A 27,609-nucleotide genomic window follows, 5' to 3' on the forward strand; every position below is an offset into this window, starting at 1 on the left:
TATCACTGGGATATTGCGACCAAAAACTCACTCACTTACTCTTATTATAGGGGAGGGGGATACTAGAAAAAACAACATTACTTATCTCAAGCTTCACATAAAAAATGTTAGCTGGACATGAACACACAATTGATGGGCTCCTTGTTTCGAGGACGTAGTGTATGGACTTTCGACCAAAGCCAAAATACCAATTTTTAGTAGCTGTTGCGATGTTCCCCGCAGTTTTGAAGTGTTAAACATTACACTACGTTTAGACTTGCCATCAGTGATATTCACTCTCATTTGGAATGCGTTAAACATCAAGTGTCTGGCTTTACAGAGTTTAATGCATACACAAAGCTGTGTTTCATTTGACTGTCAAACCTACAATATTCAGCACTTATCTGAAAGTAGTGACACAGGACAAGGGTACCGGTGGGGGTAGGGTGGTTCACGCCTCTACCTTACAGCTGCTCACATAGCGAGTGCACATTCAACAGGTAGGTTCAATCATTTACACATTTATTTACTCATGTGAATATTATTGTTTAATTGTATTACGGATGGTGTCTTAATAGAATGAATCCAGTGTCCACGTGATCCGTTTGTATATGAACCGTGCCTTTTCATGTGTATTTTATGATGTTTGGTTGTTTGCTGAATAGATGCCTGGTATGCAAGCATACATTTGTAGCTGGAGTGAGTGAGTGGGTGAGTGGGTGAGTGGGTGAGTGGGTGAGTGAGCAATATTCATTCATAACTTTATTAAGGCGACACGTAGAGAGTCCAGTCGACTGCATGAGCAATGGCCGAACCGTCGGGGCACTATAACTCACACAGGGCACCATAACTCACACAGGGACACCATAACTCACACAGGGACACCATAACTCTGACAGGGACACCATAACTCACACAGGGGTACCATAACTCATACAGGGGCACCATAACTCACACAGGGACACCATAACTCATACAGGGGTACCATAACTCACACAGGGCACCATAACTCACATAGGGACACCATAACTCACACAGGGACACCATAACTCACACAGGGGTACCATAACTCACATAGGGGTACCATAACTCACACAGGGGTGCCATAACTCACACAGGGGTACCATAACTCACACAGGGGCACCATAACTCACACAGGGGCACCATAACTCACATAGGGGTACCATAACTCACACAGGGGTGCAATAACTCACACAGGGGTACCATAACTCACACAGGGGCACCATAACTCACACAGGGGTACCATAACTCACACAGGGGCACCATAACTCACACAGGGGTACCATAACTCACACAGGGGCACCATAACTCACACAGGGGTGCCATAACTCACACAGGGGTACCATAACTCACACAGGGGTACCATAACTCACACAGGGGCACCATAACTCACATAGGGACACCATAACTCACATAGGGGTACCATAACTCACACAGGGACACCATAACTCACACAGGGGTACCATAACTCACACAGGGGTACCATAACTCACTCAGTAATAGTAGTGGTAGTAGTGGTGGTGGTGGTAGTAGTAATAGTAGTAGTGGTGGTGGTAGTAGTAGTAGCAGTAGTAGTAGTAGTAGTGATGGTATTGGTAGTAGTAGTAGTAGTCATTGTAGTCGTGGTAGTGGTACTATTAGTAGTCGAAGACCTATTGGCAGTGTTAGTGGTAGTATAATAGTGTTCGTAGTAGTAGTAGTAGAAGTAGTAGTACTAGAAGTGAGTGAGTGAGTGAGTGAGTTGGGATTAACGCCGCTTTTAACAGTATTCTAGTTATGCCACGGCGTGTCAGCTTGATGTGGGAGGAAAGCCCGAAGTGATGCAGGTCTCAGACGTTTACCACTTCGGTGATACCCACGAGCACGGGTATGGTGCTGACAGACCTAGAAACATAATCGGGGAGAACCGGGATTTGAACCCACAATCATAGGTTTCTGGCGTGCCCAAGGGACGCAACTCTGCACAGCGAATCGCGGCGCCTTAGACGACTGGGCCACCCGTGCCCCCAGTACTTGAGGTAGTAATGGTGGCAGTTACTTGGGCGGGTAGGGCCTTCATAACAAAACGAAGCCAATCTCCAAGGTTGTATGCGAAGTGCTTCTCATAAATAAGAATGACTAATGACGAAGTAGCATTGTAATCGATATATTTCATAATGTCATCTACATGATAAGACTATTATAATTACGACCTCTTGAAAACGAACATCTGCTGATACTATGGGTACGTATAATCTATGACATAATCATGACGACGGAGTAATGTCCCAATGTATGCATGTAGATTTATAACTTTCAAACTGTTTTTTAGTTTCTGTTAACAGTCATAAGTGGCAACCCTTCAGATTCTCCAGTGTGCAGTCTTTGCTCAGTTGGACGATGTGGTGGACGAGTATCGCGCTTCTGCTTGTCGTCCTTGTGACGCCTGTCTGTTGCAATGACGACATCTTCATGGGCGGCTTCATGACGTATAGGCTGGTGGACACGTCACCGTCAACATACAGCGTATGCTATGATAGCATCATCATTTAATTGAAGATTCTTTGTACATTTGTGTATAAATATTATGAATTGTTGATTTCATATTTAATATCAAAAGTTGTTGAAAGTCCAAATGCAATGTATTTGTGTGGTTGTAAATTAGGCGGTTTGAACACGTCAGAAAAAATGTTTCTGTATACATTCCTGGGTCTTGCAGTATACATTCCTGGGTCTTGCAGTATACATTCCTGGGTCTTGCAGTATACATCCCTGGGTCTTGCAGTATACATTCCTGGGTCTTGCAGCATACATTCCTGGGTCTTGCAGCATACATTCCTGGGTCTTGCAGCATACATCCCTGGGTCTTGCAGCATACATTTCTGGGTCTTGCAGTATACATCCCTGGGTCTTGCAGTATACATCCCTGGGTCTTGCAGCATACATTCCTGGGTCCTGCAGTATACATTCCTGGGTCTTGCAGTATACATCCCTGGGTCTTGCAGCATACATTCCTGGGTCTTGCAGTATACATCCCTGGGGTCTTGCAGCATACATCCCTGGGTCTTGCAGTATACATTCCTGGGTCCTGCAGTATACATCCCTGGGTCTTGCAGTATACATCCCTGGGTCTTGCAGCATACATTCCTGGGTCTTGCAGTATACATCCCTGGGTCTTGCAGCATACATTTCTGGGTCTTGCAGTATACATCCCTGGGTCTTGCAGTATACATCCCTGGGTCTTGCAGCATACATTCCTGGGTCCTGCAGTATACATTCCTGGGTCTTGCAGTATACATCCCTGGGTCTTGCAGTATACATTCCTGGGTCTTGCAGTATACATCCCTGGGTCTTGCAGCATACATTTCTGGGTCTTGCAGTATACATCCCTGGGTCTTGCAGTATACATCCCTGGGTCTTGCAGCATACATTCCTGGGTCCTGCAGTATACATTCCTGGGTCTTGCAGTATACATCCCTGGGTCTTGCAGCATACATTCCTTGGTCTTGCAGTATACATCCCTGGGTCTTGCAGTATACATCCCTGGGTCTTGCAGTATACATTCCTGGGTCCTGCAGTATACATCCCTGGGTCTTGCAGTATACATCCCTGGGGTCTTGCAGCATACATTCCTGGGTCTTGCAGTATACATCCCTGGGTCTTACAGCATACATCCCTGGGTCTTACAACCAGCTCGCTGACTTGGTTGATGAAAGTCATCGTATCCCAATTGCGTAGATCGATGCTCATGATATGAAGCACTGGCTTACCTAGTCCAGGCTCGATTATTTACAGACCACCGTCATATAAAGTAGACACAATTTATTATGCTTGACAACGGTATAAGGATCTATACTGAAACGTCGCTTTTACAATATTAAAGATGTTGTTATCCATAAATTGTGTCTACTTTGTCATCCGTCAACGTAATGCCTATCAAACAATCCACCGTCATATAGCTGGAATATTGCTGAGTACGGCGTTAAACAACAAACAAACCAAGCAAATAAAGACGTTATCATTTGTAACAACCAACCAACACACAATACAGCCAGTATAGGATGCTGAGGATCTGTTCTTTCCAAGAATCCCCGCGGGGATGTGTATTCGGGATAACCATCGAACGTTTAATCTAATATATCTTGGGCGATATTACCTCTGTTTCAGTTTAGAATCACAGTCATGACAGCGTGGCGGCTAGGTTATGGCCCTTGTGGAGACAACTGCACTACAACAGACGTTGGCAGCAGCAGCAACATCACTAGATCAGACGTGATGAACATGACTGGCGACGACTACTACGGCAGGTGGTACCAAGAAACTAGCAGCTTTATCAATACGACCGACATCACAGAGCATGTCTCGAGCATGTTTGATGGTCATGTGATCGGTGTCGATGAGAGGCTTCAGTGGGAGCAAGAAATTGGCAGCTTTGACCTTGACATTAATCGAAATGACCTCTGGAGCGATGTCAGGTATGTGGAGGTACAGCCAAAGATTTAATATAGCATGTCATGTGTTGAGTTGCATTTAGCAGGTATTGTTACATGATTCAATATGTACAATAAAATATAGGAGTTGGCTTGAATTTAATGGAGTGGACAGGTAGAAAATATTTTACGTTTTATATTACACGGGGACACAGGTGGCCCAGTCGTCTAAGGCGCCGCGATTCGCTGTGCAGAGTTGCGTCCCTTGGGCACGCCAGAAACCTATGATTGTGGGTTCGAATCCCGGTTCGCCCCGATTATGTTTCTAGGTTTGTCAGCACCATACCCGTGCTCGTGGGTTTCACCGAAGTGGTAAACGTCTGAGACCTGCATCACTTCGGGCTTTCCTCCCACATTAAGCTGACACGCCGTGATATAACTGTAATGCTGTTAAAAGCGGCGTTAAACCCAACTCACTCACTCACTTTATATTACACAGAGATGACATGCATGAATGTTTCACTTGTCTCCCTTTGCTTGGTGTTCTTATATACCCACTATACCCTATGGTAGCAAACAGAATGTAGTCATTTGATACTTCAGTAATTTGTTTCGAAATTAATTCCGATATTTTAGGGAATAATAATGCAATTATGATAATATAGACAATTGATTGTGTAATTGAATTGATAAGGTAAGTGTTGAGAAGATCTTTTTTTCAGTTTCTTGGGTCATTACTGGAGGGATGTTGATTACGGGGGTGGGAAAGATGTGCCATATAGGCTGCAGATGAATCTGTCCCCCCTGGCAAGGAGTGACACGGGAGTCCCCAACAACGGCCCAGCGGTCATGTTCCAGACGGTCTACAGGTGCGTGGTGGGGGCGGGGCGTCCTGATTTGTTTGTTTGTTGTTTAACGCCGCACTCAGCAATATTCCAGCCGTATCACGGCGGTCTGTAAACAATCGCGTCTGGACCAAACAATCCAGTGACTGATATCATGATCCCGTTTGTCGCCATTTACAAGCACAGTCGCCTGTTACGGTATAGGTTGCTGAAGACCTATTCTACCCTGGATCTTCACGGGTCACACATCTGATGCTAACACATCTTCCAAACATCTGATGTTGTTAGTGTATTTCGGTGGGCATGGATGACTTAATCGTCTAAGATTTCACTATTCGATGTACAGAGTTGCGTCCCTCGGACACACCAGAAACCTATAATTGTGGGTTCGAATCCCGGTTCGCCCGATCATGTTTCTAGGTTTGTCAGCATAATACCCGTGCTCGTGGGTTTCACCGAAGTGGTAAACGTCTGAGACCTGCATCACTTCGGGCTTTCCTCCCATATTAGGGTGAAACGCTTTAATATAATTGGAATAATTATCAAAGCGGCGTTAAACCAAACTCTCTAACTCAGTAAAGTATTTCAGTCCCAACTCAAAGGACTCAAATTTTAAGGATCCGACGGTGTTTTATGTTGGTTCAAGAAGCACGGAACTCGCTGCCGGTAACCTTTTTGAATGAATTGATATGTGCTGATTGTATAACAATAGTCAACTATCCCTACTGAGGTACAGAAGTAGCTTTACTGCAAAATAACCCAGTGGGATTCCGAGTTAGGGTTGGTCCCCAGCAACCTATCCTGGTTTTAAGAGGCGATCTATTGGATCGATCACTTGTTTGATGGTGTGTCATCGTACCCAGATGGCGTGGGACGTTTCTCATAATATCAATCACTGGATTGTGTGGTATTATTTGCAGGCCGCCGTAATATAGCTGGAGTATTGCTGAATGCGGCGTTAACAAGAAATATACAAATACCTGTACAATCTGTTCCTACTGCATCACAATGGAAGAGACACTATCAATAATGCACCGTTAAATAAATAGGTATTAATATAGGTTGTATATATTTCCAGAGCAATAATGATGTTTATTATTATGGTTGAAGTACAGTAAACTATGGTTATAACTCAAAGGGACCAGTAATTTTAATTCGTTATAACCGTAGTTTGTTATAAGCAATATATACAGCAACTAGACAGGATCCCAAAAATAGTTCGTTATATCCGTCAGTTCGTTATAAGCGTGTTCGTTATAACAGTCGTTTACTGCATGTGAAGCCCATTTATCATTTCCATAATTGAGGTAATGCTCGAATTTGGTAACAGTGACGTAAGCCCCTTCACCCTCCCTCACCCAGCAAAAGGAGAATGCCTACCACTGATGCTATGTCTTGTGTTGCAGAGTCCTATTAAACAACATCACAACATTCCGCCTGACAACCTACGACAGCGACGGCGACTTCGTCCACTGCGGAACAATAAAATCTGTACCCAATATCACTGTCAATACTGTACGTGTTTGATCGCCCACACTATAGTATTACAAAATACCGCCTCACACACATACAATAAACCTATGTATGCTATGTACTTAACGACCCATTGTGTAGCATCAATATTCAGTTGACGTGACGTTTACTTAGTGGCGTGGGGCTGTGGGGTAGTCTAGTGGTTAAAGGGTTTAATCGTCACGCCGAAGACCCGGGTTCGATTCCCCACATGGTTACATATTATTTGGTATGTATTGCTTTCGAATATCTTTTAAGGATGGACATATAAAGGTCTATTAGCTTTTCTCTCACGAATAATAGAATTGCGTGTCCCTTAGGCGGACCAGATACCTAGGAACATGTGTTCGAATCCCGATTATGTTTCCAGGTTTGACAGCACCATACCCGTGCTCTTTGGTTTCAGCAATGTTGTAAACGTCTAACATCATATCGGTTTTCCCTCCACATGAAGCGTATATGCCATTATATAACTAAAATACTGTTCAAACAACACTCACTCACTGACTCACTCACTGACTCACTCATTCACCCACTCACTCACTCACTCACTCACTCACTCACTCACTCACATGCAATGTTATTATCGTTTCTCTCAAGAACGTATTGCTTCGTGTTTCACCCATTGCCAACAGCACGGTACATGTTTTCAGGACTGCAGTCTCCACGTGTCTGCGATGGAGTCTGACGGGTTTATTGATGGGGGGTGGGGTGCGGTGACTGTCGTTGTGAGGGACTTCAACCAACGACCCCTCGTACTACACAACAACCAGTTGAATATCACCACTGACTACCCCGTTGGAGGCCCCGGAATCTCCGCTGTTCCGCTGGAGGTTGGTTGATTGTGAATTCAGAGAGTTGCGGACTCCAGTCAGCGTATGATTGCACGAGTAGGGGTTATCGCGGATATCAATATATAGCGTGTATAATTTGACTATGTAAACAGACTTCCTATTTATAAGTGCAAGAGCGCGTATACAAGTAAGTCTGTTACATAATGTTATGTTTGGGTTTACAGTTTCCAAGTAAAAAACAAATTCCAGTAATTGTTAGGTGGCGTTCCAGTCGGGATTCGAACCCACACTCTCAGAGCGAGGCACAGAATCGCGTGGGTTAGATCGCTGATTTTTTTGCTGGCGCTTGGGTGCCTCACTCTGAGAGTGTGGGTTCGAATCCCGACTGGAACGCCACCTAACAATTACTGGAATTTGTTCTTTACTTAGAAAGCGTAATCCCCAATATAACATGTGTTACATTTGATCACTCTTTAAAAGGCATTGTCTATTAAAAGTAAGTATGGTCTTTGTTTGACAATACGTAACTTTACCGTTACACATAATGAACCTACAGTACGTTTATAACGAACACGCTTATAACGAACTGACGGATAAAACGAACCGGTTTCTTTGGTCCCGCCCATTTGCTGTATATATGTTGTATATGTGCTCATAACGAACTTCGGTTATAACGAAGTAAAATAAGTGGTCCCTGTGAGTTCGTTATAACCGTAGTTTACTTATAATGATTCTGTTACGTTTGAATGTAAGGTTAATAGTGTTAACAAAATCCTCTTTCCCTCCAGTTTATGATCCAGACAGTGCTTGTACTGGATGACCCGGTGTTCGTTGACCCCACATTTGCCGGTGGCCATGAGTTCAGTGTGAATGTAGGGGCCGAACTGGAGATACCACTGTATGCATCTTCAGATTTGTGAGTTAGCCTTTCAGTAGATTCAATTGACATACCATCGTCTTTATACTTGGAAACTGAGGGCAGTTCAAAATTTACGTCACATCAGCAATATACAAGCCGTGCCGGAACATCAAATAAAACATCAAATAAAACGTTGTTAAAGGCCTGTAAAAAAGGACAGTAAAACAGTCAGGTATGTATCACAGATATGCTAAAAAAATAGGCATAATATGACATACTACGACAGCTGTATTATGGGGCCTTTACACAGGATGGCGATCTTTTGCCTCCCGTGTGCGACTTTGCCAGGTCGTCGTTGAAGGCTCAAAGGAGGCAGAATGGTTGCCTAGGTCGTTTCAAGGTGCTACATAGAAGGTTCAGACATCGTCATGGACGCCATACGCCGTGAAGTTTTGAACATGTTCAAAACAGTTGCCCAAAGGTCGCCGAGGAGGTTGGTTGCTCAAAGGTGGCTCAAAGGAGGCAGAAGGGAGGCTCAAGCATTGCCGTTGTTGCAGAAAGAAGGCACAGTTTTGGCCAGCTTTTGATCGCTCAAAGGTGGCACAAAGGTCGCAGCCCTTTGTAAAGGGGCCTTTAATGAACAATACAAGGAACACAAAAACCATCAGCTCAAAAGCCAGGCCACCTACGTAGTGATCACTGGGACTTTAAGTACATCGCTTTAGGCATGACGCCCATGCAGAATTCACGTCATTACTACGGCAACCGGTGGTTGTATGTAAATTAGTAACTGATTATGTGTAATAATGATGTTATATCCTACCAAAGGGGCGGTCGGGTAGCCTAGTGGTTAAAGCGTTCGCTCGTCACGCCGAAGACCCGGGTTCGATTCCCGACATGGGTACAATGTGTGAAGCCCATTTCTGGTGTCCCCCGCCGTGATATTGCTGGAATATTGCTAAAAGCGGCGTAAAACCATACTCACTCACTCACTATATCCTACATTGGCGTCAGAACTAGTTAACCCGGTACACATTCTTGTATTGGCAGTCGTGTCGAAGGCTTCTTCATACGATCCATCCCCTACCGTGAGTTTGCTGTGGCCACGCCGCAAGTCGACCCTGCTGGAGTCAATGACAGCGTGGTGTACGCCTTGGCCACGTGGACGCCACAGACTGACGACGTCGGCGTCTACGTCCTTGGTGTCACTGTTACAGACAGCCGCGGGTAAGGCGTAAGACCGGGTATCTGCGTACTACGATTAGAGTTTCGTTTTAGAATAAAGATATAAAAAATAATGTATCGTCACATTGTCAATGATATCTTGATCTGTGGATGGGCTACAGTGTAGCATCTCACCCATATAGTATTACAAACCAAAACTTTAATCACTTACCATGTCAAATTAATGTGTTACTTCGCGAACACCTGGTATCATCACTATTTGATAGTGATTCATAAACACATGCTCATGATATAGTCGGAATCGAGCTATCGACTCTGCTTTATGTGGAGGTTTCTATTGGATATGGAAAGGGTTTTGTCGCTTTATACAACGCGGAGTTACGCCTTTGTTTATTGGTTTGTTTACGGATATTTCTTTTTCAAAAACTTTATTCGGGGGCTACACAAATCTAAACCATAAAATAAACTCTTTTTTATGATTTCTTTGTAAGAAAACAGGGTCGGAAGGATATTTGCTGTTACCTGTTTGATCTGAAAATATAAAACAGAGAATAAATAGTCTCGATTATTTGCCGAAACAGAGTACATAAGACGCAAAAGGCAAGAAAACCCCAAACAATTACCGTTCATTGAGCATGTACCAAGTGTGATGATCAGGCTTGGCGTTAATAAAACAATAATCAAACTCAATGTTCTGCTTCCTATTTTAAGGATCGGCTGTTCGTAGCCCATGTAATAAAAAATGAAGCGTTTATATCAATTATGGATATCAGTGTTGTGTAATTATATTATTCCGGTTTTCAGTCAGACTGGTTGCGACAGACACTACATAGTCACTGTAAAAGGTAATTATACAGTTTGTTGTTATATTGAACTAAATACTTTAAAAATGTGTCTATGTGTGATGAAAATGAAGTATAAAAATACTTTTAAAATGAAAAACGTGTCAAATATTAGATTCTTGATACTTCGATATTTTCTTTCAGATGCTCCGCTGAATGTTATACCCCATGTAAGTAACACTGACTATGACACTGTCAGTCAAAAGAAAGATTATGACACTATTGACACAGCTAACTACATTTTCTTCTGAAATCCTATGCTTGTCAGGCTGTTAACAGTGTTTACCCCTGTGTGTACAAGGATTAAGTAACACACAGGCTTGTGAGATTTATTTGTATGTTTGTTAACGCCGCACTAAGCAATATTCCAGCCATATGTAAATAATCGAGTCTAGACCAGACAATCCAGTGATTGATATCATGAGCATCGATCCACGCAAATGGGATACGATGACATGCATCAACCTAATCAGCGAGCCTGACCACCCGATCCCGTAAGTCGTCAAACCCCATTTTCCCTCACCTCACTATCAACAGACATCCGAGATTTAGCAACAATATCGCAGTATATAACAACAGTACACATTGCCTCTGTAAAACACTTGAATCTGACTGGTCAAATATATATATACCATTGATTTGACAATCCCATCACACTTTGAAAATAATATTACAGAAGGAAACATCTTTCTCAATGATTGCCAGTAGCCATTTTGAAATATAGATGTGCAATTATAAGTTACAAGATGCAAAGTTGCAATGTGTGTCAGTACATTTTGGGCAGAAAAGAATCAACTACGAGTTTGAGTAAACACTATCTGTGTTTCCTTAATTCACATCGACAACCCACAAAACATTGGACTTAACCATTGCAGCTCTACTCAATATCTTCGCTCATGTCAGAGAGTTCTCCTTATTTGTGGCACGTAGAACGGTGAAAAACAGTGTTTTCAATCTAAAGTTAGGATAACTGCGCGGTCGGTTTCAAATTCTCTCTAAATTCAATACACAATATGTTTATCTCCTTATTAACTCACTCACAGATTCAATTAGAATTGGCAGCGGTTGAATATATCAGGTCACATGCCCAAAAAACAATTCTACAAAAGTAAAGTCTATGTGATGTTCGTGCAAAAGCAGCCATGTAGTGTCTGGCTTACAAGATGGCTACTGATGACGTCATGCTTGTGTTTGCAGCAGCCACGCCCCTACTTCGTCTACTCCCCCGTGGACGCCATGGTCATCTGTACACAGGACAGCACGTGCACCTTCCCGCTCTACACAGCAACCAATCACGTGAAGTAGGTAGACCGGAACCTCTCCTTCCCCTTCAGTAAACGTATTTAGCCACCGGTTCATGATCATTTGGGAAATACATGTTCATGCACGTCCATGGATGCAGGTCTCAATACCAATAAGACTATGGTAGAGATAGTCTGCTCTTTTGCTATTTATCTCTGATAAAGGCTACAGTTTGTAGAATTAGAGTAACCATTATTTTGTACTCAGATGTATTATTGAACAGCAAACATGATCGTCTTCGGGTCGAGGTAGTATCAGGGACCTTTTTGACCCACGGGACCTGCATAATTACAGAAGTGAGCAAAACATTAGGGAATTGTTAGTGTAATATGTGTTCATATGAATGATAGTGAGTGAGAGAGTATGGTTTTACGCCGCTTTTAGCAATATTCCAGCAATATCACGGCGGGGGACACAAGAAATGGGCTTCACACATTGTACCCTTGTCGGGAATCGAACCCGGGTCTTCGGCGTGACGAGCGAACGCTTTAACCACTAGGCTACCCGACCGCCCCCATATGAATAATAACTAAACTTTGTTTATTTAAACAATTCCATGTTTGGGACTTGTGGGATCACTGTGGACTTAAATGTGCAAAATGTGTCAAAAAGGCTGATTTAGAGGTTTCCAGGAAGCGATTTTCTCACAGAAAGTTTTATGGTAAACGCTGAGGACATTTCCAAATTTTACGCATCAGTGACAAAATGATCGAATTTTCTATTTTGACTAGAACCATGTTTCCCTTGTATTTTCAGGTGACTTATTGACTTATGTTTGCATGTGTTTGTGATGGGTGCCACCGGTGGGGCAGGACACACCCACCTTTTCGCAAACACCTGGTATCATCACTATTTGATAGTGATTCATAAACACCAGTTCATGATATAGTCAGAATCGTACAGTCGACTTTGGTTTGGCCGAGACGTCTTATGAACGTAGAAATGGTTATGTCGCTTTTACTTATCGAATATTGGAACATGAGCAAGTTTTTTACTTAAGCTGATTTTCACAGATGTTTATGGAAATATTACAAACATATGGCAACCAGTCCATCATGGGTCACACGGACTGGCTCCTATTTAGACTTTCATTGGAAGTTGTTTAAACAATCTGCCATTTTCATTCATTTTAGCCATATTTGTGTATTTGATCACGTTAATAGTTCAAAAGTTGCAAATGAAAGACAGGCAAAGGCTAGTTGTGAGCCATTTGAGATTTTTTTTATAAATCAACCGCAACTTTAAAATTAGACATTTCCAATGGGAACAAATGTGCAAGTGCTGCTGTTAGAAATGGTTATGCGTGTATGTACGAACATATGCTTGTGTGCAGGTGTGTCAGCTTGTGTTTACATATGTCTGTTTGCTTGTATGTGTGTACATGCTTGTGTATTTAATCACACCATTTAAAGCAAATAATGCGTAATCAATTCTGCATTTCAATGATCTTGTAGATTGTTTTCTTTATTAAGGAACCTTAACCGTTCACTGATTCAAGCACTGTTACATCTTCAGCAAACGGATACAGAATGTGTCTGTCGTGTACAGTACGCTGCCAGGGGACCTGAAGGTGAGCAGCGTCGTCAGGGCAACACACCAGGGCAAGAAGGTCTTCAGGGCAGACGTGTCTGTCACTTCGTCTCTCACAGGAGCCCAGATTGTCTGCTTCAAGGCCCTGGATGAACGCGGGTAAGTGTGTACTGTCACCTCGTCTCTCACAGAAGCCCAGATTGTCTGCTTCAAGGCCACGGATGATGGCGGGTAAGTGTGTACTGTCACCTCGTCTCTCACAGAAGCCCAGAACACCAGCTTCAAGGCCACGGATGATGGCGGGTAAGGTTGTACTGTCACCTCGTCTCTCACAGAAGCCCAGAACACCAGCTTCAAGGCCACAGATTATGGGATTTGGGGAGTGGGGGGAGTGTGTACTGTATATTCGACTTTTACATGACACGCATTACAATATGACCAGTATGATACAAGGTGCATTAGGGTAACTTTGGAAAAAATGTATATATTGAAGCATATCTCAACACACAGTGAAATACCGACGTTTTATCTGCATGACCTTGGTGTATATATTCAGTGTTTAATTTTGTCAGATTGTCATTATTTCCCAGATATCTGTACCATCATGTCATGATCACATGATCACATATGTGAAATGTATTTTGTGTTATTATCAAAACCTTGATAAATAAATCAATCGCTGTGAAAAAACGCACACGAAACGTTTGTCAATAAATAACTATCGCATTTATGCAAAACTACAATTTACAGTTAATCATGATATATGGAAATTACGTTTTTACTGTCACATTTCATAACAAATTGTTTAAGCAATATTCTGAGAATTGTGGCGAATGATAAAGGTGTTCTGTTGTGTAGCGATTGTCCTATAAGTTGGTTGGTTAACATGTTCATCATCTTGCACATTAAGGTGTTCTGTTGTGTAGCGATTGTTCTATAAGTTGGTTGGTTAACATGTTCATCATCTAGTACATTAAGGTGTTCTGTTGTGTAGCGATTGTTCTATAAGTTGGTTGGTTAACATGTTCATCATCTTGTACATTAAGGTGTTCTGTTGTGTAGCGATTGTTCTATAAGTTGGTTGGTTAACATGTTCATCATCTAGTACATTAAGGTGTCTTCATTTATATTGCAGTGACGAGTCACACACTGAGTGCATCGGGATCACCATTCTACAGCCAGGTGGGCCTTTCAGACACGATGATAAAAACCGACTCAATATTAATGTGCACAGCCTGTCATGTACAATATAGCAAGGGTTAACGTCGCGTTCAAGATTACTTATGGAGCAACGTGCATGCACGTGTGTGTGTGTTTGTGCTAATCAAGACTAATGCCGGTCTTATGATAGCCCACTGAGATACCATGCCGTAGTTTAAATTGGATACCCACTCAATGACTTTGAACCGACCAGTCCTTGTTTTATCCCCTTAATGCTGGGACGGTCGGTTAGCCGAGTGGTTAAAGCGTTCGCTCGTGAAGCCGAAGACCCGGGTTCGATTCCCGACATGGGTACAATGTGTGAAGCCCATTTCTTGTGTCCCCCGCCGTGATATTGCTGGAATATTGCTAAAAGCGGCGTAAAACCAAACTCACTTACTCACTCACTCCCTTAATACTAAGAGCCTGTGTAATTACATGTATCTTGTAACGTGTCTTGGTTTGCCTCGGCCAGGGGATCTAACCACTGACCTTCCGGTCTTGCGCTCAGAGAACGTAAATATACCTAAATAAGTGGCCCGAATTTAGCTTGTGTATGCATCCCAAAGTGTCCTATGTCCACGGTCGCCATGGCGTGGTGGTTAGATCATCTGCCCGGAGAACGGAAGGTCCGAGGTTCGATGCACGCGCCATACCAAAATACTTTGAAAGATGGTACTTGTTACATAGCTTGCTTCTAAATGTCGACAACGTGAGAATATCCCTCAGTATTCCACATATATGCATATTTTGATCAGATCCATGTCTCGCCGAGCCGTGTGGCCGCAATGAGTGCCAGAGCGATGGCTTCTCGTACAGGTGTATCTGCGACACTGGATTTACTGGAGCGCACTGTGAAACAGGTGAGTACGTAGCAGCAGTCACTAAGAAATAAACGACGAGTGGGAGCTGTTTATCTTACAATAAAACACTGCAGGGAGAATAAGCCATGAGGGTCGCAATACCGATTGTCATATCTTTCCCACTTTGGGATGCGATCTTTCGACCATTGCGTTTATCTGCGCTGTCCAGCTACATGTATGGGGAACAACTCACTATAAACACTACCCTCTCAAAAATAACGTCGTCCAATATACGACGTCATTAAGTTGCGAGCGCATGTTCGAATCTCCAGAAATGACGTCATGGTAGATCAATGTTTTATCATGAAATAAACCAGTCTTCGTTCTTCGTTGTTCTTTGCGATTAATCGCGTAGCTATCTTATATAACATGATAAAAGCACGGATACAATCTTTTTTAAAAGAGTGGGTGCAAACACGTCATTCTGTACACAGTTTGCGTTTGTATGCCACAGTCTAGTCAAATGATTGGTTATGTTTACTTGTACGGTTATCTGACTAGTATGCGTCAAAGTGGGGAGAGGGATCCCTGGTTGTTACAGGGAGATGTCGTTCCGTGTCAATACTGCTTTTTGCCCCCACATTAAATGGAAGGGGTTAGGTCCGATACCTGGCCGCGCCGTATTGAAATACGTAAAGAGATGTTACTTGTTATTTAGCTTGGTTCTTTATGTCGACAACGTGAGAATGTCCACTACAGTATTCCACATATATGCATATTTTAATCAGGTATGCAGGTATGCACGTGAAAACTCAAGGTATTCATGGCTGATCGGAACAGTGTTTGTACATGTGACTATCATGTAGAATTCGAAAATGTCCAAGGCGATTATATTTTAATGTGTTTTGTTCCACCTGTATCTATGACAACGCCTCAAAATTGGGATACATCGTAAGCAACATATGTTAGGCCACTGAGCTTGGTGCCACGGACTATGTTCTGACCTCGTGTTCTTCAGCGCTGCATGAGTGTGCCAGCAGCCCCTGTGTACATGGCACGTGCAGGACGAACCCAATCATCCCCGGCCGATACCTGTGCGTGTGCACCCCGCCCTGGGAGGGAGATAACTGCGAGATAGGTAGGTTCACGTTGTACAATTATAAACTTTATATGAGGTGTTACGTGTCGATTCCCAAATTGAAACAATATGTTAACCCTGAATTATGTACGGTACTTGAACATTACAGAAGTTACGCTAACAAACTGTACTCTATACTATCGCTGCCACCAGTCAAAGTTCCTAACTGTGATAGGTAGCTGCAACCATACTTGGAGTTGAACTCGCAAACGACTGATCGTGAACTATTTCGTGAAGTTCGATGATTTTCCGTTCGTCTGCAATCTCGAACAAATCTAATCAAAGAAACAAAAAGGAAAATTCATCTGGGAAATATGGTCAGTCGTTAACCTTTTCAAAATTCGCTATGATTGCATTCCCAAAGACATAAAGAAAAGTATAAAACATTACTACATCTGGGGTTAGAGGGCAAATTTTAAGGTTCTTGAAATGGCTGCGCCCTCACTGGTGGCAGCGATGTTACCGAGTGTGTAACGAAGGTGTCACGCGCTGGGAAGGGGCGTGCACACAAGCATCTAAAGAGAGTAACTTCCTGACGACTCTTCACTGCCTAATACAATGTAATGAGCGCCTACCGAATCTCAACAGGAACAATGCAACACGGCCACAAGCACTGTCTAACAACAAAACACACCGCCATATAACAGAGGTTAATACCCGAGAAAGGAATACTGACCAAGACTCGTTGTTAACAGTAAAACTATCCTCGACAACTTTTATCACGTCGTCTTGTAGGGGGAATGGGTGGCCCGGTCGTCTAAGGCGCCGCGATTCGCCTTGCAGAGTTGCGTCCCCTGGACACGCCAGAAACCTATGATGGTGGGTTCGAACCCCGGTTCACCCCGATTATGTTTCTAGGTTTGTCAGCACCATACCCGTGCTCGTGGGTTTCCCATTTCTGGTGTCCCCCGCCGTGATATTGCTGGAATATTGCTAAAAGCGGCGTAAAACCATACTCACTCACTCCTCCCACATTAAGCTGACACGCCGTGATATAACTGGAATACTGTTAAAAGCGGCGTTAAACCCAACTCACTCACTCACTCACGTCGTCTTGATACTTTGATCTCGGAAGAAGTTCGTGGGAGATTTTCTTTATACTTACTGTGGGTGGCATGTAGAAGTTTCACATGTGATAAAACATTAAGGACAATCAACGTCCTAATTACAGACCGCCTCCGTGGTCTAGTGGTAGAGCGTCCGCCCGGAGAGCGAAAGGTCCGGGGTTCGATCCCCGACCGCGTCATACCAAAAGAAGTTAAAAGATGGTACTTGTTGTTACCCTGTCTGGCGCTCAGCATTAAGGGATTAAAGCAAGGACTGGTCGGCTCGGAGTCATTATACTGTGTCTGAGTGGGGTATTCATGTTAAACTGCGGCATGGTATCTCAGTCGGCTAGCACTATAAATCGGCATCAGTCCGGTCTAGTACAAGCATCCACACACACACATACACGTGCATGCACGTCTCTATATAAGTGCAATAATTTTGGACGCGACGTTAAAACCAATTTCACCTCACCTCACGTCACCTAATTACAAATATCGCTTAGGTGTAAACTGCCGGGAAAAGGAGATAGATATTTGAAAGTTAGGTTTGACAAAAAATTACAAACGTTACTGGGCTGAAAACAGTCGCTGAAACGCTGCAAACGTAAGGTCCAAAGCACGACTATTATCACCATCGAATACATCACCATCGAGTAACCATTTCTTGTGAAAACTCTCTTTTGACCAATTTGGTTGCGAACAAAGTTATCAGTCAAGAGACGGGAATAGGATTAGGATCATCCTTCTCGTCATCAGTACTGCGGCATGAATTAGAATGAAACCTATATTACAGACACGGGTACTACACAACAGTCAGTCTCAGTCAGCGGAATCGCGACATCCACGACTCCATCAGTGACGTCATCCGCACCTACCTGTCGCGACGCCAGCAACGTCGACTGCAAAACTCTGGACGCTGAGGCCGGCATCTGCGCTTTGGGAAACAACCTAACACACACGTTTTGTCCAGGGTACTGCAGGGTTTGTGAGGACGGTGAGGTTCGGTGTCCATATGTTGTCTTAAATACTCTTGACAACGGGAACATGATTGTTTATTGCTTTGTTGTTTAACGCCGCACTCAGCAATATGTCAGTATATGACGGCGGTCTGTAAATAATAGAGTCTGCACCAGACAATCCAGTGATTGTTATAATGAGAATCTATCCAAACCATTGGGATACCATGACATGAATCAACCAAGTCAGCGAGCCTGACCACCCGATCCCGTTAGTCGCCTCTTACGACAAGCACAGTCACCTTTTACGGCAAGCATTGGTCGCTGAAGAGCTATTCTACCCAGGAGTTTCACGGGTAACGTCAAGCATGGGTCGCTGAAGAGCTATTCTACCCAGGAGTTTCACGGGTAACGGCAAGCATTGGTCGCTGAAGAGCTATTCTACCCCGGAGTTTCACGGGTAACGGCAAGCATGGGTCGCTGAAGAGCTATTCTACCCAGGAGTTTCACGGGTACGGGAGCAAGACACCCGTGGAGATTCTGCGTGACATCGTACCCCGACGACGTGTATTAGTGCTCACAATATCAATCACTCGTTTGTCTGGTCCAGACATTATTTACAGGCCAACCAATGAGCTTGGATATTGCTGTGTGCAACAACAAACACGCACAAGCAGGAGTTCCCTATTCATCAGTAACAGAGCTAGTGGAGCTCGACAGCTAGTTCCTCAAAGGTACGATTTTAATGTAAGAAGATCCGGGGTAGAATAGGTCTTCAGCATCCCATGCATGCCGTAAAAGGCGTCTATGCTTGTCGTAAGAGGCGACTAACGGGATCGGGTGGTCAGGCTCGCTGACTTGGTTGATGCATGTCATCGTATCCGAATCGATGCTCATGATGTCAATCATTGGATTGTTTGGTCCAGACTCGACCGTCGTCATATAGCTGGAATATTGCTGAGTGCGGCGTTAAACAAACAAACAAAATCCGTCACAGGGACATTAGTGGGTGAAATAGTTCAGACGCCCAATGCAAACGGAATTGCTAGAGACTTGGTGTTCATATCGGTGTGGGTGTTTGTTCACAGTGTCTCTGGCTTGTGAGGACAGTATGTACGTGGACTGTATCGACCTGGACAAGGCGTCGGGGATCTGCTCGTCCAAGTCCCCTACAGCCACTCTCTACTGCCCCCGCTACTGTAGATACTGCTCAGGTAGGACGTCCTGTCCTCGACGTTGTCAATGGCGTATATGGATATAATGTAAATAGATATTGAACCATCAAGCCATCAAAGGTGATTTAAAAATAAAATTGTTTCAGAAGATACTGAAAAAAGATAATGTTTGCCTCCTGTTAAAACAACTGTCCGCTAGGCATGCTGGGTGTCCTGGAGTGAGTGAGTGAGTGGGTGAGTGAGTTGGGTTTAACGCTACTTTTAACAGTATTCCAGTTATATCGCTGAGTGTCAGCTTAATGTGGGAGGAAAGCCCGAAGTGATGCAGGTCTTAGACGTTTACCACTTCGGTGAAACCCACGAGCATGAGTATGGTGCTGACAAACATAGAAACATAATCGGGGCGAACCGGGATTAGAACCCACAATCATAGGTTTCTGGCGTGCCTAAGGGACGCAACTCTGCACAGCGAATCGCGGCGCCTTAGACGGCCGGGCCACCCATGCCCCCCACAAGTCGACGTGATAAAAGTTGCAAATATCCAAGGGTTGTCGAGGATAGTTTTACTGTTAACAACGAGTCTTGGTCAGTATTCGTTTCTCGGGTATTAACCTCGGTTAATTCGAACCCACAATCATAGGTTTCTGGTGTGCCTAAGGGACGCAACTCTGCACAGCGAATCGCGGCGCCTTAGACGACTGGGCCATCCGTGCCCCCGAGTGTCCTGGAAGATTTGTAAGAAACAATTGTTTGGCTCCTCATTTCAGTGAAAACCCTGTGTGAGACCTTATCACAAATCATTAGTGTACCATACACTATCGGTGATAGAAAGTAGGTCTTGAGACTGGAGCCTCTTCGTTGAGATGCTGGGCGGTCGGGGTAGCCTAGAGGTTACAGACCCGGGTTCGATTCCCCACATGGATACAATGTGTGGGGCCCATTTCTGGTGTTCCCTGTCGTGCTCACTCACTCACCCACTCACTCACTCACTCACTCATACATGGATATCTGCGTCATAATGACTTGACCCTGGGATTAACTGTAAAATTACGAGGGGTGGTCGGGTAGCCTAGTGGTTAAAGCGTTCGCTCGTCACGTCGAAGACCTGGGTTCGATTCCCGACATGGGTACAATGTGTGAAGCCCATTTCTTGTGTCCCCGACGTGATATTGCTGGAATATTGCTAAAAGCGGCGTAAAACCATACTCACTCACTCATTGTAAAGTTACAGCATATTCCTCTTTCAACAGTGCCGCCTACAACGACGCCTCCTACAACCACGACAGTCAAACCAAGTAAGCCATCTTATTAAAGGGAGACAATTCGTGGCATAGTAGCAGTTCCAGCAATATTTAAGTCGTTCAAACACTTCTAACGTAATTAACATTAGCATATCGTTTTTTGTTTCAACAAAACCAGTGCACACGTTGTCGTGTCTATGAATTGTCATAGTCACTATCACTGGATAGTCTGGTCCAGACTCGATTGACAGGCCGCCGTAGGGCAACAAACAACTACTGACTATTTCAGGCAAATTGTGTGAATGACGGTTGTTGCCAGAAGAGCAGGACATGCTTACCCTTTTCGGCTGGTGTCATCACATTTCTGTAGTTTTCAATTGTGGAGTTGTAATCGACATGATTAAAGACTTGATTTGCGGTAAAACCATATTTTGTTTCAGCTGGTTTTAAAATTTCAAGATCGACCGACAAAATAACCCTGCAATTACAAAAAAAGTGACTTTTGACATATTTTCGAATTACCCGAAATGCAAACAAGCCACGAAATGTAGAAAAAGCACGAGATTTTATCATCGCTGTTCGTTAGAAATGGTGAATAATACATATTTTAACAAATAAAAGCCATAGAGTAATATACATTGTATTTAGCGAACCTTGGAGAACTAAATACATAGAGTTTATTCCTGATACAGGATATTTACCATCACACAACCATGATAACCTCGTCATCATATAATGTCATTCTTCAATTCTTTGCTCGAAAATCTCTTTCCATCTCTCACAAACATTACCTTAACATTGCATGTCTTTCTTGAATGGACCGCCTCCGTGGTCTTGTGGTAGAGCGGAAGGTCCGGGGTTCGATCCCCAGCCGCTTCATACAAAAAGACGTTAAAAGAGTGTACTTGTTGTTACCCTGTCTGGCGCTCGGCATTAAGGAGCTAAAACAAGGTCTGGTTGGCTCGGAGTCAGTATACTGTGTCTGAGTGGGGTATTCATGTTAAACTGCGGCATGGTATCTCAGTGAGCTAGCACTATAAATCGGCATCAGTCCGGACTAGTACAAGCAGCCACACACACACATACACGTGCATGCACGTCGCTATATAAGTTCAATAATCTTGGACGCGACGTTAAACCCAATTTCACCTCACCTCACCTTTCCGGAATGTGCGCATTACTATATATATTACGTCAGAGGGTAAGTGATGTGTAAGTCGAACAGTGACAGTAGCCAATATAGTTCCAACTGAAAGCTGCTTCTTATACAGTGACGTAAATACATATTAAACAACAAATGCCTACACAAATTGTTTTTACTTACCGCCTTACGTCAATCCATCAGTCTGTCCGATAGAGTAACTGCCCTTTATCAAAGGGAAGCTACTCTAACCCTAGTCTATGAGACGTCACGGCCACAATCAGACATTGTTGAAAGTCGGCCTGACCTGTCATAACGTTACGAAGTGCAGTGAGATGTACATACAGCGACAAAACGAAACAAGGTAACAATTCGGATATGTATCGGCCAAATCCAACTGTTTTAATTTGGGGAAAAGGTTTCAAACCGCAGAGGTCTACAAGCATAGATAACTGTTCCCGCTAAGCGAGTGTCCTCAATAAATTGTTTCGCAATTTATATCTCCAAAGTTGCCAAAGCTTGTAAAATGCCTCATCTACGTCACAGTTAGACACTGATTTTACGTATATTAAACTATTCTTTTGATAATGACAGCAATACCAGTAGTTTCTCCAGATTCCCGATGGTTAATTCTGACTCGATCGCCGATTGACATGAGTAGTCCCAAGTTGACCTTTTATATTTGCATCTCTATCCGCATCTGACCCCAACGGATATCGTTTTTATTCGTTGGCTTTATCCTGCCGAGAAACCCACCCATTGTATGATAAAATCAATTAACTTACGGTATCGTTTCGCAGTCGTACTTCCGTCATGGTGTGACCAACGAGTGTGTTTTTCATTCATTCTAATTTGGAAGTTGCAAATTATTTGTATTTATTAAATCAACAAATAAGAAAATACAAGATCTGACATTAATCCCCCGCCCATGTTTATCCGCAGCTCTGTGTACAGTGTGCAGTGGGTTAGACTGCCTCATCCTCCCTAAGGTTGTAGCCTGTCCCCCCACACAGCCCTACTGCCTGACCACTGTCAAAAACATGGACACAGGGGCCACGTCCTACACGAAGTCGTAAGTACAGTGATTGTGTGTTGTGTAACGGCGCACTCAGCAACATTGCAGCTTTATGACGGCGTCGTGTCTGGACCAGACAATCCAGTGATTGATATTGTGAACAACAATCTACGCCGTCGGGGAACGTTGACAACGGGGTCACCGCACCTGGCCACCCGATTCATTTGATCGCCTCTTACGGCCAGCATAGGTTCCTGAGGTCAGCCCACGGGGGTAAACCCGGAATCCCTACGGGGGCTAAGTTGTGAAGTATATCGGTTGCTATTGAAACAAAGGTAATCCAAGGAAGCCAAGCCTCATGCCATAAATGAAAACTTATTCCTTTTAAGCACCCAGCATTATGTATTGGAGAAAACACGCTCACGAGGTTTTAGAGACAGAGCATGCCCTGGGGAGAGGGAAAAACCAAGGGGGCAAAGCGGTTTTTCCGGACCCCCAAGGCATGCTCTGTCTACCAAAACCGAGGGAAAGTGTTTTTCCATGCTTATAAACCGAAAAAAGAAACTTAAAACAACATTTATCAACATTTTTATGTTTCAAACATACTTTCCATGAACCTTAGGAAACGCGCGTAAAATATCTGTTGGTGGCGTACGGATCTTGAAAAGGACATTCTAAAAACCAGTGAGGCTTATCAACACCTTTATTATATAAAATCCCTGGGATATTATATAAAATCCCAGGGACATTACAACGTCCCTGTTTATGAGAATTAACCCGACTGGAAAGTAAAACCTCACAATAGGTTTTAATGCCTATAGAAAGAAGTCTCTTACTTAATGGCGATCCCAATGAATAGGTTTATAAGTTTTGTTACAACCTGAAACTGGTGATGGTCAATGTGTTATGGTTTGTGAGTAAATCATCTGTATTTCACCACAGCACTATTCCAGCTGTATTACATCGACCTGAAAATAATCGAATCTAGACTGGACAAGTGGTTGATAATATGAACAATTTCTAGCTCCGTCGGACAATTGTATGCAGCGCCACCTGCCGTTGAGGAAAATCCGAGATGACCCCATAAACTACTTAATTTTCAGAAATTGTCCATTTCTGCAGCAGATATCAATATAATGACCCAAGTTATTATCTTTTGGCCTAAAATAGGTCCATAAGATTATATAAATCAAACATGATGACCATCACATTTATAAATGACATTGTATGAATGTATATATTTGTACGATTTTGTGTATGATCTATAAGTATTTTGGCTCAGATACAATATATAATGCTTGACTCAGAAATATTCAACCTTATATTTTACAAGAGAATATTTTCTGGAAAAAAACATATGCAGGTATCTTTTCACTATCGTGGGTTTTCTAGCACTAGGGGGGCACCGTGAGCTGGTGCTAGGAATGGTTCATAGTACGACATGCCAAGGTTGGTGCTTTTACCCAAAGTGCACGATTTTTACAATATCCATGGCGTAGCCGCCCCTCAAGGATACGTTCTGACTCGGTGTCCCGCGGGGCTGTTACCAGTAATGCGGCCATACAGTGGCATATGGGAACGTGTATACAGTTATTCCAATGAATACATCAGCTAGCTATTTGAGGTTTCAACAATATTTCCTTTACATCTGTTCGCTAAATGAACAGAAGGAAACAGCTGTTCGTGGTTTGTCTTGGGACAGCTCGTCCAAACACACCCATCGCTTAACTTGGGACTACTCGCCCAACACACCATTGTTATACACTATGCTTTTGATAATATTGGAAAGAATTTCCATTATCGTGAAGTTAATACCATTTTATGATGGTTACACTCTCATTTACACTTTCAGTGAATATATAGAAAAGTGTCATTTTGGGGATTTATTTATTGGTAAAAGAAAATTTTCTGTTTCTGTTGTTTTAAAAAAAAAAAATGATACCTTTTCTTTTTGAATTGTTGTTCATTTAATGGGGAATAAGAACGGCTTCATTCCTACTAAATATGCAGTATGATGTACACTGCAGCAAATACAAGCGTTTGCCGAGATTGAAGGGGCCATTACACCAAACGGCGATCGCTCTGCGCTCCTTCTGCGTCCTAAAATTTGACTAGAGAGCAGTGGGGTCGCCATACTCGAGAAAACTCTCTTTCGGTGTAATCGCTCCTACGACCGTTCTGCCTTCCTTCTGCGACTAAATATGTTACTTTTGTCAATGTCACTGCGTTCCCTGAACGACCTAGGCGTTCACTGTGCGATATCTCTGCGCTCCCTCTGCGTCTCCTCTGCGTTCCCTCTGCCTCCCTTGTGCGCTCTACGCGACCGTTCTGCGACCCCTCTGCCTTCAACGCCGACCTGGCAAAACTTAAGAACGCAGAACGGTCGCAGAAAGGTCGCCGTCCGGTGTAATGGGTGTATAAGTACTGCTCTGTTGTTCAGCTGCGCCAACAGGTCGGAGTGCCACGCTGACCTGTCCAGCCTGACCCCGCACCAGCAGGACTGCGGCACCTACAGCCCCATGGAGAAGTACTACGAAGCCTTCTCCTGCTCCTACTGCTGTGTGTTGGACCACTGCAATGCTGGGGGACACACCATACCCGGCAAAGACACACTCCTCACAGACACGTCGCCCGACGTCATCGGATAGCATGACAGGACGCGTCCAATACCGACCATGGTCATCAGAATAGTCCATCATGTGCTTGCTCATTTGATTCATTAATTAAACCGATCCAAATCTACGTTTTGTTTTGTTTTGTCTTTACGGTTTGTTGCTCGCTTGCTATTGACGTTCATAATGAGTGAGTGAGTGAGTGAGTGAGTGAGTGATGAACAGTATTGTAGTATAGCACGAATTGGTATGCAGTTATGTCAGCTTGATGTGGGAGGACATGCCTTTGGTGAAACCAGCGACACTGGGACGGAAAGGTACAATGAGTTGATCAGACACTGGTACACAATGGACAGGGAGTAGATTAGTCCCCTGTGTCCCAGTGTCTGAACTACACTCTGTCCCTTGTGTCCCAGTGTCTGGTCTACTCCATGTCCCTTGTGTCCCAGTGTCTGATCTACTCCCTGTCCCTTGTGACCCAGTGTCTGATCTACTCCCTATCCCTTGTGTCCCAGTGTCTGATCTACTCCCTGTCCCTTGTGTCCCAGTGTCTGATCTACTCCCTATCCCTTGTGACCCAGTGTCTAATCTACTCCCTGTCCCTTGTGTCCCAGTGTCTGATCTACACTCTGTCTCTTGTCTTCCAGTGTCTGGTCTACTCTCTGTCCCTTGTGTCCCAGTGTTTGGTCTACTCCCTATCATTTGTGTCCCAGTGTCTATAGTCTACTCTCTGTCCCTTGTGTCCCAGTGTCTGATCTACTCCCTGTCCCTTGTGTCCCAGTGTCTGGTCTACTCCCTGTCCCTTGTGTCCCAGTGTCTGATCTACTCCCTGTCCTTTGTGTCCCAGTGTCTGGTCTACTCCATGTCCCTTGTGTCCCAGTGTCTAATCTACTCCCTGTCCCTTGTGTCCCAGTGTCTGATCTACTCCCTGTCCTTTGTGTCCCAGTGTCTGATCTACTCCCTGTCCCTTGTGTCCCAGTGTCTGATCTACTCCCTGTCCTTTGTGTCCCAGTGTCTGGTCTATTCCATGTCCCTTGTGTCCCAGTGTCTAATCTACTCCCTGTCCCTTGTGTCCCAGTGTCTGATCTACTCCATGTCCCTTGTGTCCCAGTGTCTAATCTACTCCCTGTCCCCTGTGTCCCAGTGTCTGATCTACTCCCTGTCCCTTGTGTCCCAGTGTCTGATCTACTCCCTGTCCTTTGTGTCCCAGTGACTGATCTACTCCCTGTCCCTTGTGTCCCAGTGTCTGGTCTACTCCCTGTCCTTTGTGTCCCAGTGTCTGGTCTACTCCATGTCCCTTGTGTCCCAGTGTCTAATCTACTCCCTGTCCCTTGTGTCCCAGTGTCTGATCTACTCCCTGTCCTTTGTATCCAAGTGACTGATCTACTCCCTGTCCCTTGTGTCCCAGTGTCTGATCTACTCCCTGTCCCTTGTGTCCCAGTGTCTGATCTACTCCCTGTCCCTTGTGTCCCAGTGTCTGATCTACTCCCTGTCCCTTTGTCCCAGTGTCTGGTCTACTCCCTGTCCTTTGTGTCCCAGTGTCTGATCTACTCCCTGTCCCTTGTGTCCCAGTGTCTGATCTACTACCTGTCCCTTGTGTCCTAGTGTCTGATCTACTCCCTGTCCCTTGTGTCCCAGTGTCTGATCTACTCCCTGTCCTTTGTGTCCCAGTGTCTGATCTACTCCCTGTCCCTTGTGTCCCAGTGTCTGGTCTACTCCCTGTCCCTTGTGTCCCAGTGTCTGATCTACTCCCTGTCCCTTGTGTCCCAGTGTCTGATCTACTTCCTGTCCCTTGTCTTGCAGTGTCTGATCTACTCCCTGTCCTTTGTGTCCCAATGTCTGATCTACTTCCTGTCCTTTGTGTCCCAGTGTCTGATCTACTCCCTGTCCCTTGTGTCCCAGTGTCTGATCTACTTCCTGTCCCTTGTCTTCCAGTGTCTGATCTACTCCCTGTCCTTTGTGTCCCAGTGTCTGGTCTACTCCCTGTCCTTTGTTCGTTAT

At 44.1% G+C, this 27,609-nt stretch overlaps 1 protein-coding gene across 3 annotated transcripts; it reads left to right on the forward strand.

Annotated features, from left to right (window-relative positions):
- Positions 1–316: 316 nt before the first annotated feature.
- On the forward strand, positions 317–25,738 carry LOC124152390. Of its 3 annotated transcripts, none has more exons than XM_046525315.2 (20): positions 317–479; positions 2,312–2,505; positions 4,147–4,454; positions 5,132–5,278; positions 6,661–6,769; positions 7,420–7,599; positions 8,349–8,476; positions 9,470–9,646; positions 10,409–10,449; positions 10,591–10,616; positions 11,644–11,747; positions 13,264–13,437; positions 14,414–14,460; positions 15,237–15,341; positions 16,300–16,419; positions 18,262–18,462; positions 19,513–19,638; positions 20,850–20,894; positions 22,924–23,053; positions 25,437–25,738. In XM_046525315.2, exons 2-20 carry the CDS (start codon positions 2,380–2,382, stop codon positions 25,642–25,644), a joined length of 2,502 nt encoding a protein of 833 aa, XP_046381271.2. In that variant the 5' UTR covers positions 317–479; positions 2,312–2,379; the 3' UTR covers positions 25,645–25,738. The 3 variants fall into 3 exon arrangements, with proteins under 3 accessions (XP_046381271.2, XP_048245604.1, XP_048245605.1); XM_048389647.1 differs by having other exon boundaries at positions 2,325–2,505; XM_048389648.1 differs by having other exon boundaries at positions 2,346–2,505.
- The last annotated feature ends 1,871 nt before the right edge of the window (positions 25,739–27,609 follow it).

The sequence above is a fragment of the Haliotis rufescens genome, unplaced genomic scaffold (assembly GCF_023055435.1).
Source record: "Haliotis rufescens isolate VD_foot unplaced genomic scaffold, xgHalRufe1.0.p SCAF_8, whole genome shotgun sequence".
Classification (NCBI taxonomy): Eukaryota; Metazoa; Mollusca; class Gastropoda; order Lepetellida; family Haliotidae; genus Haliotis; species Haliotis rufescens.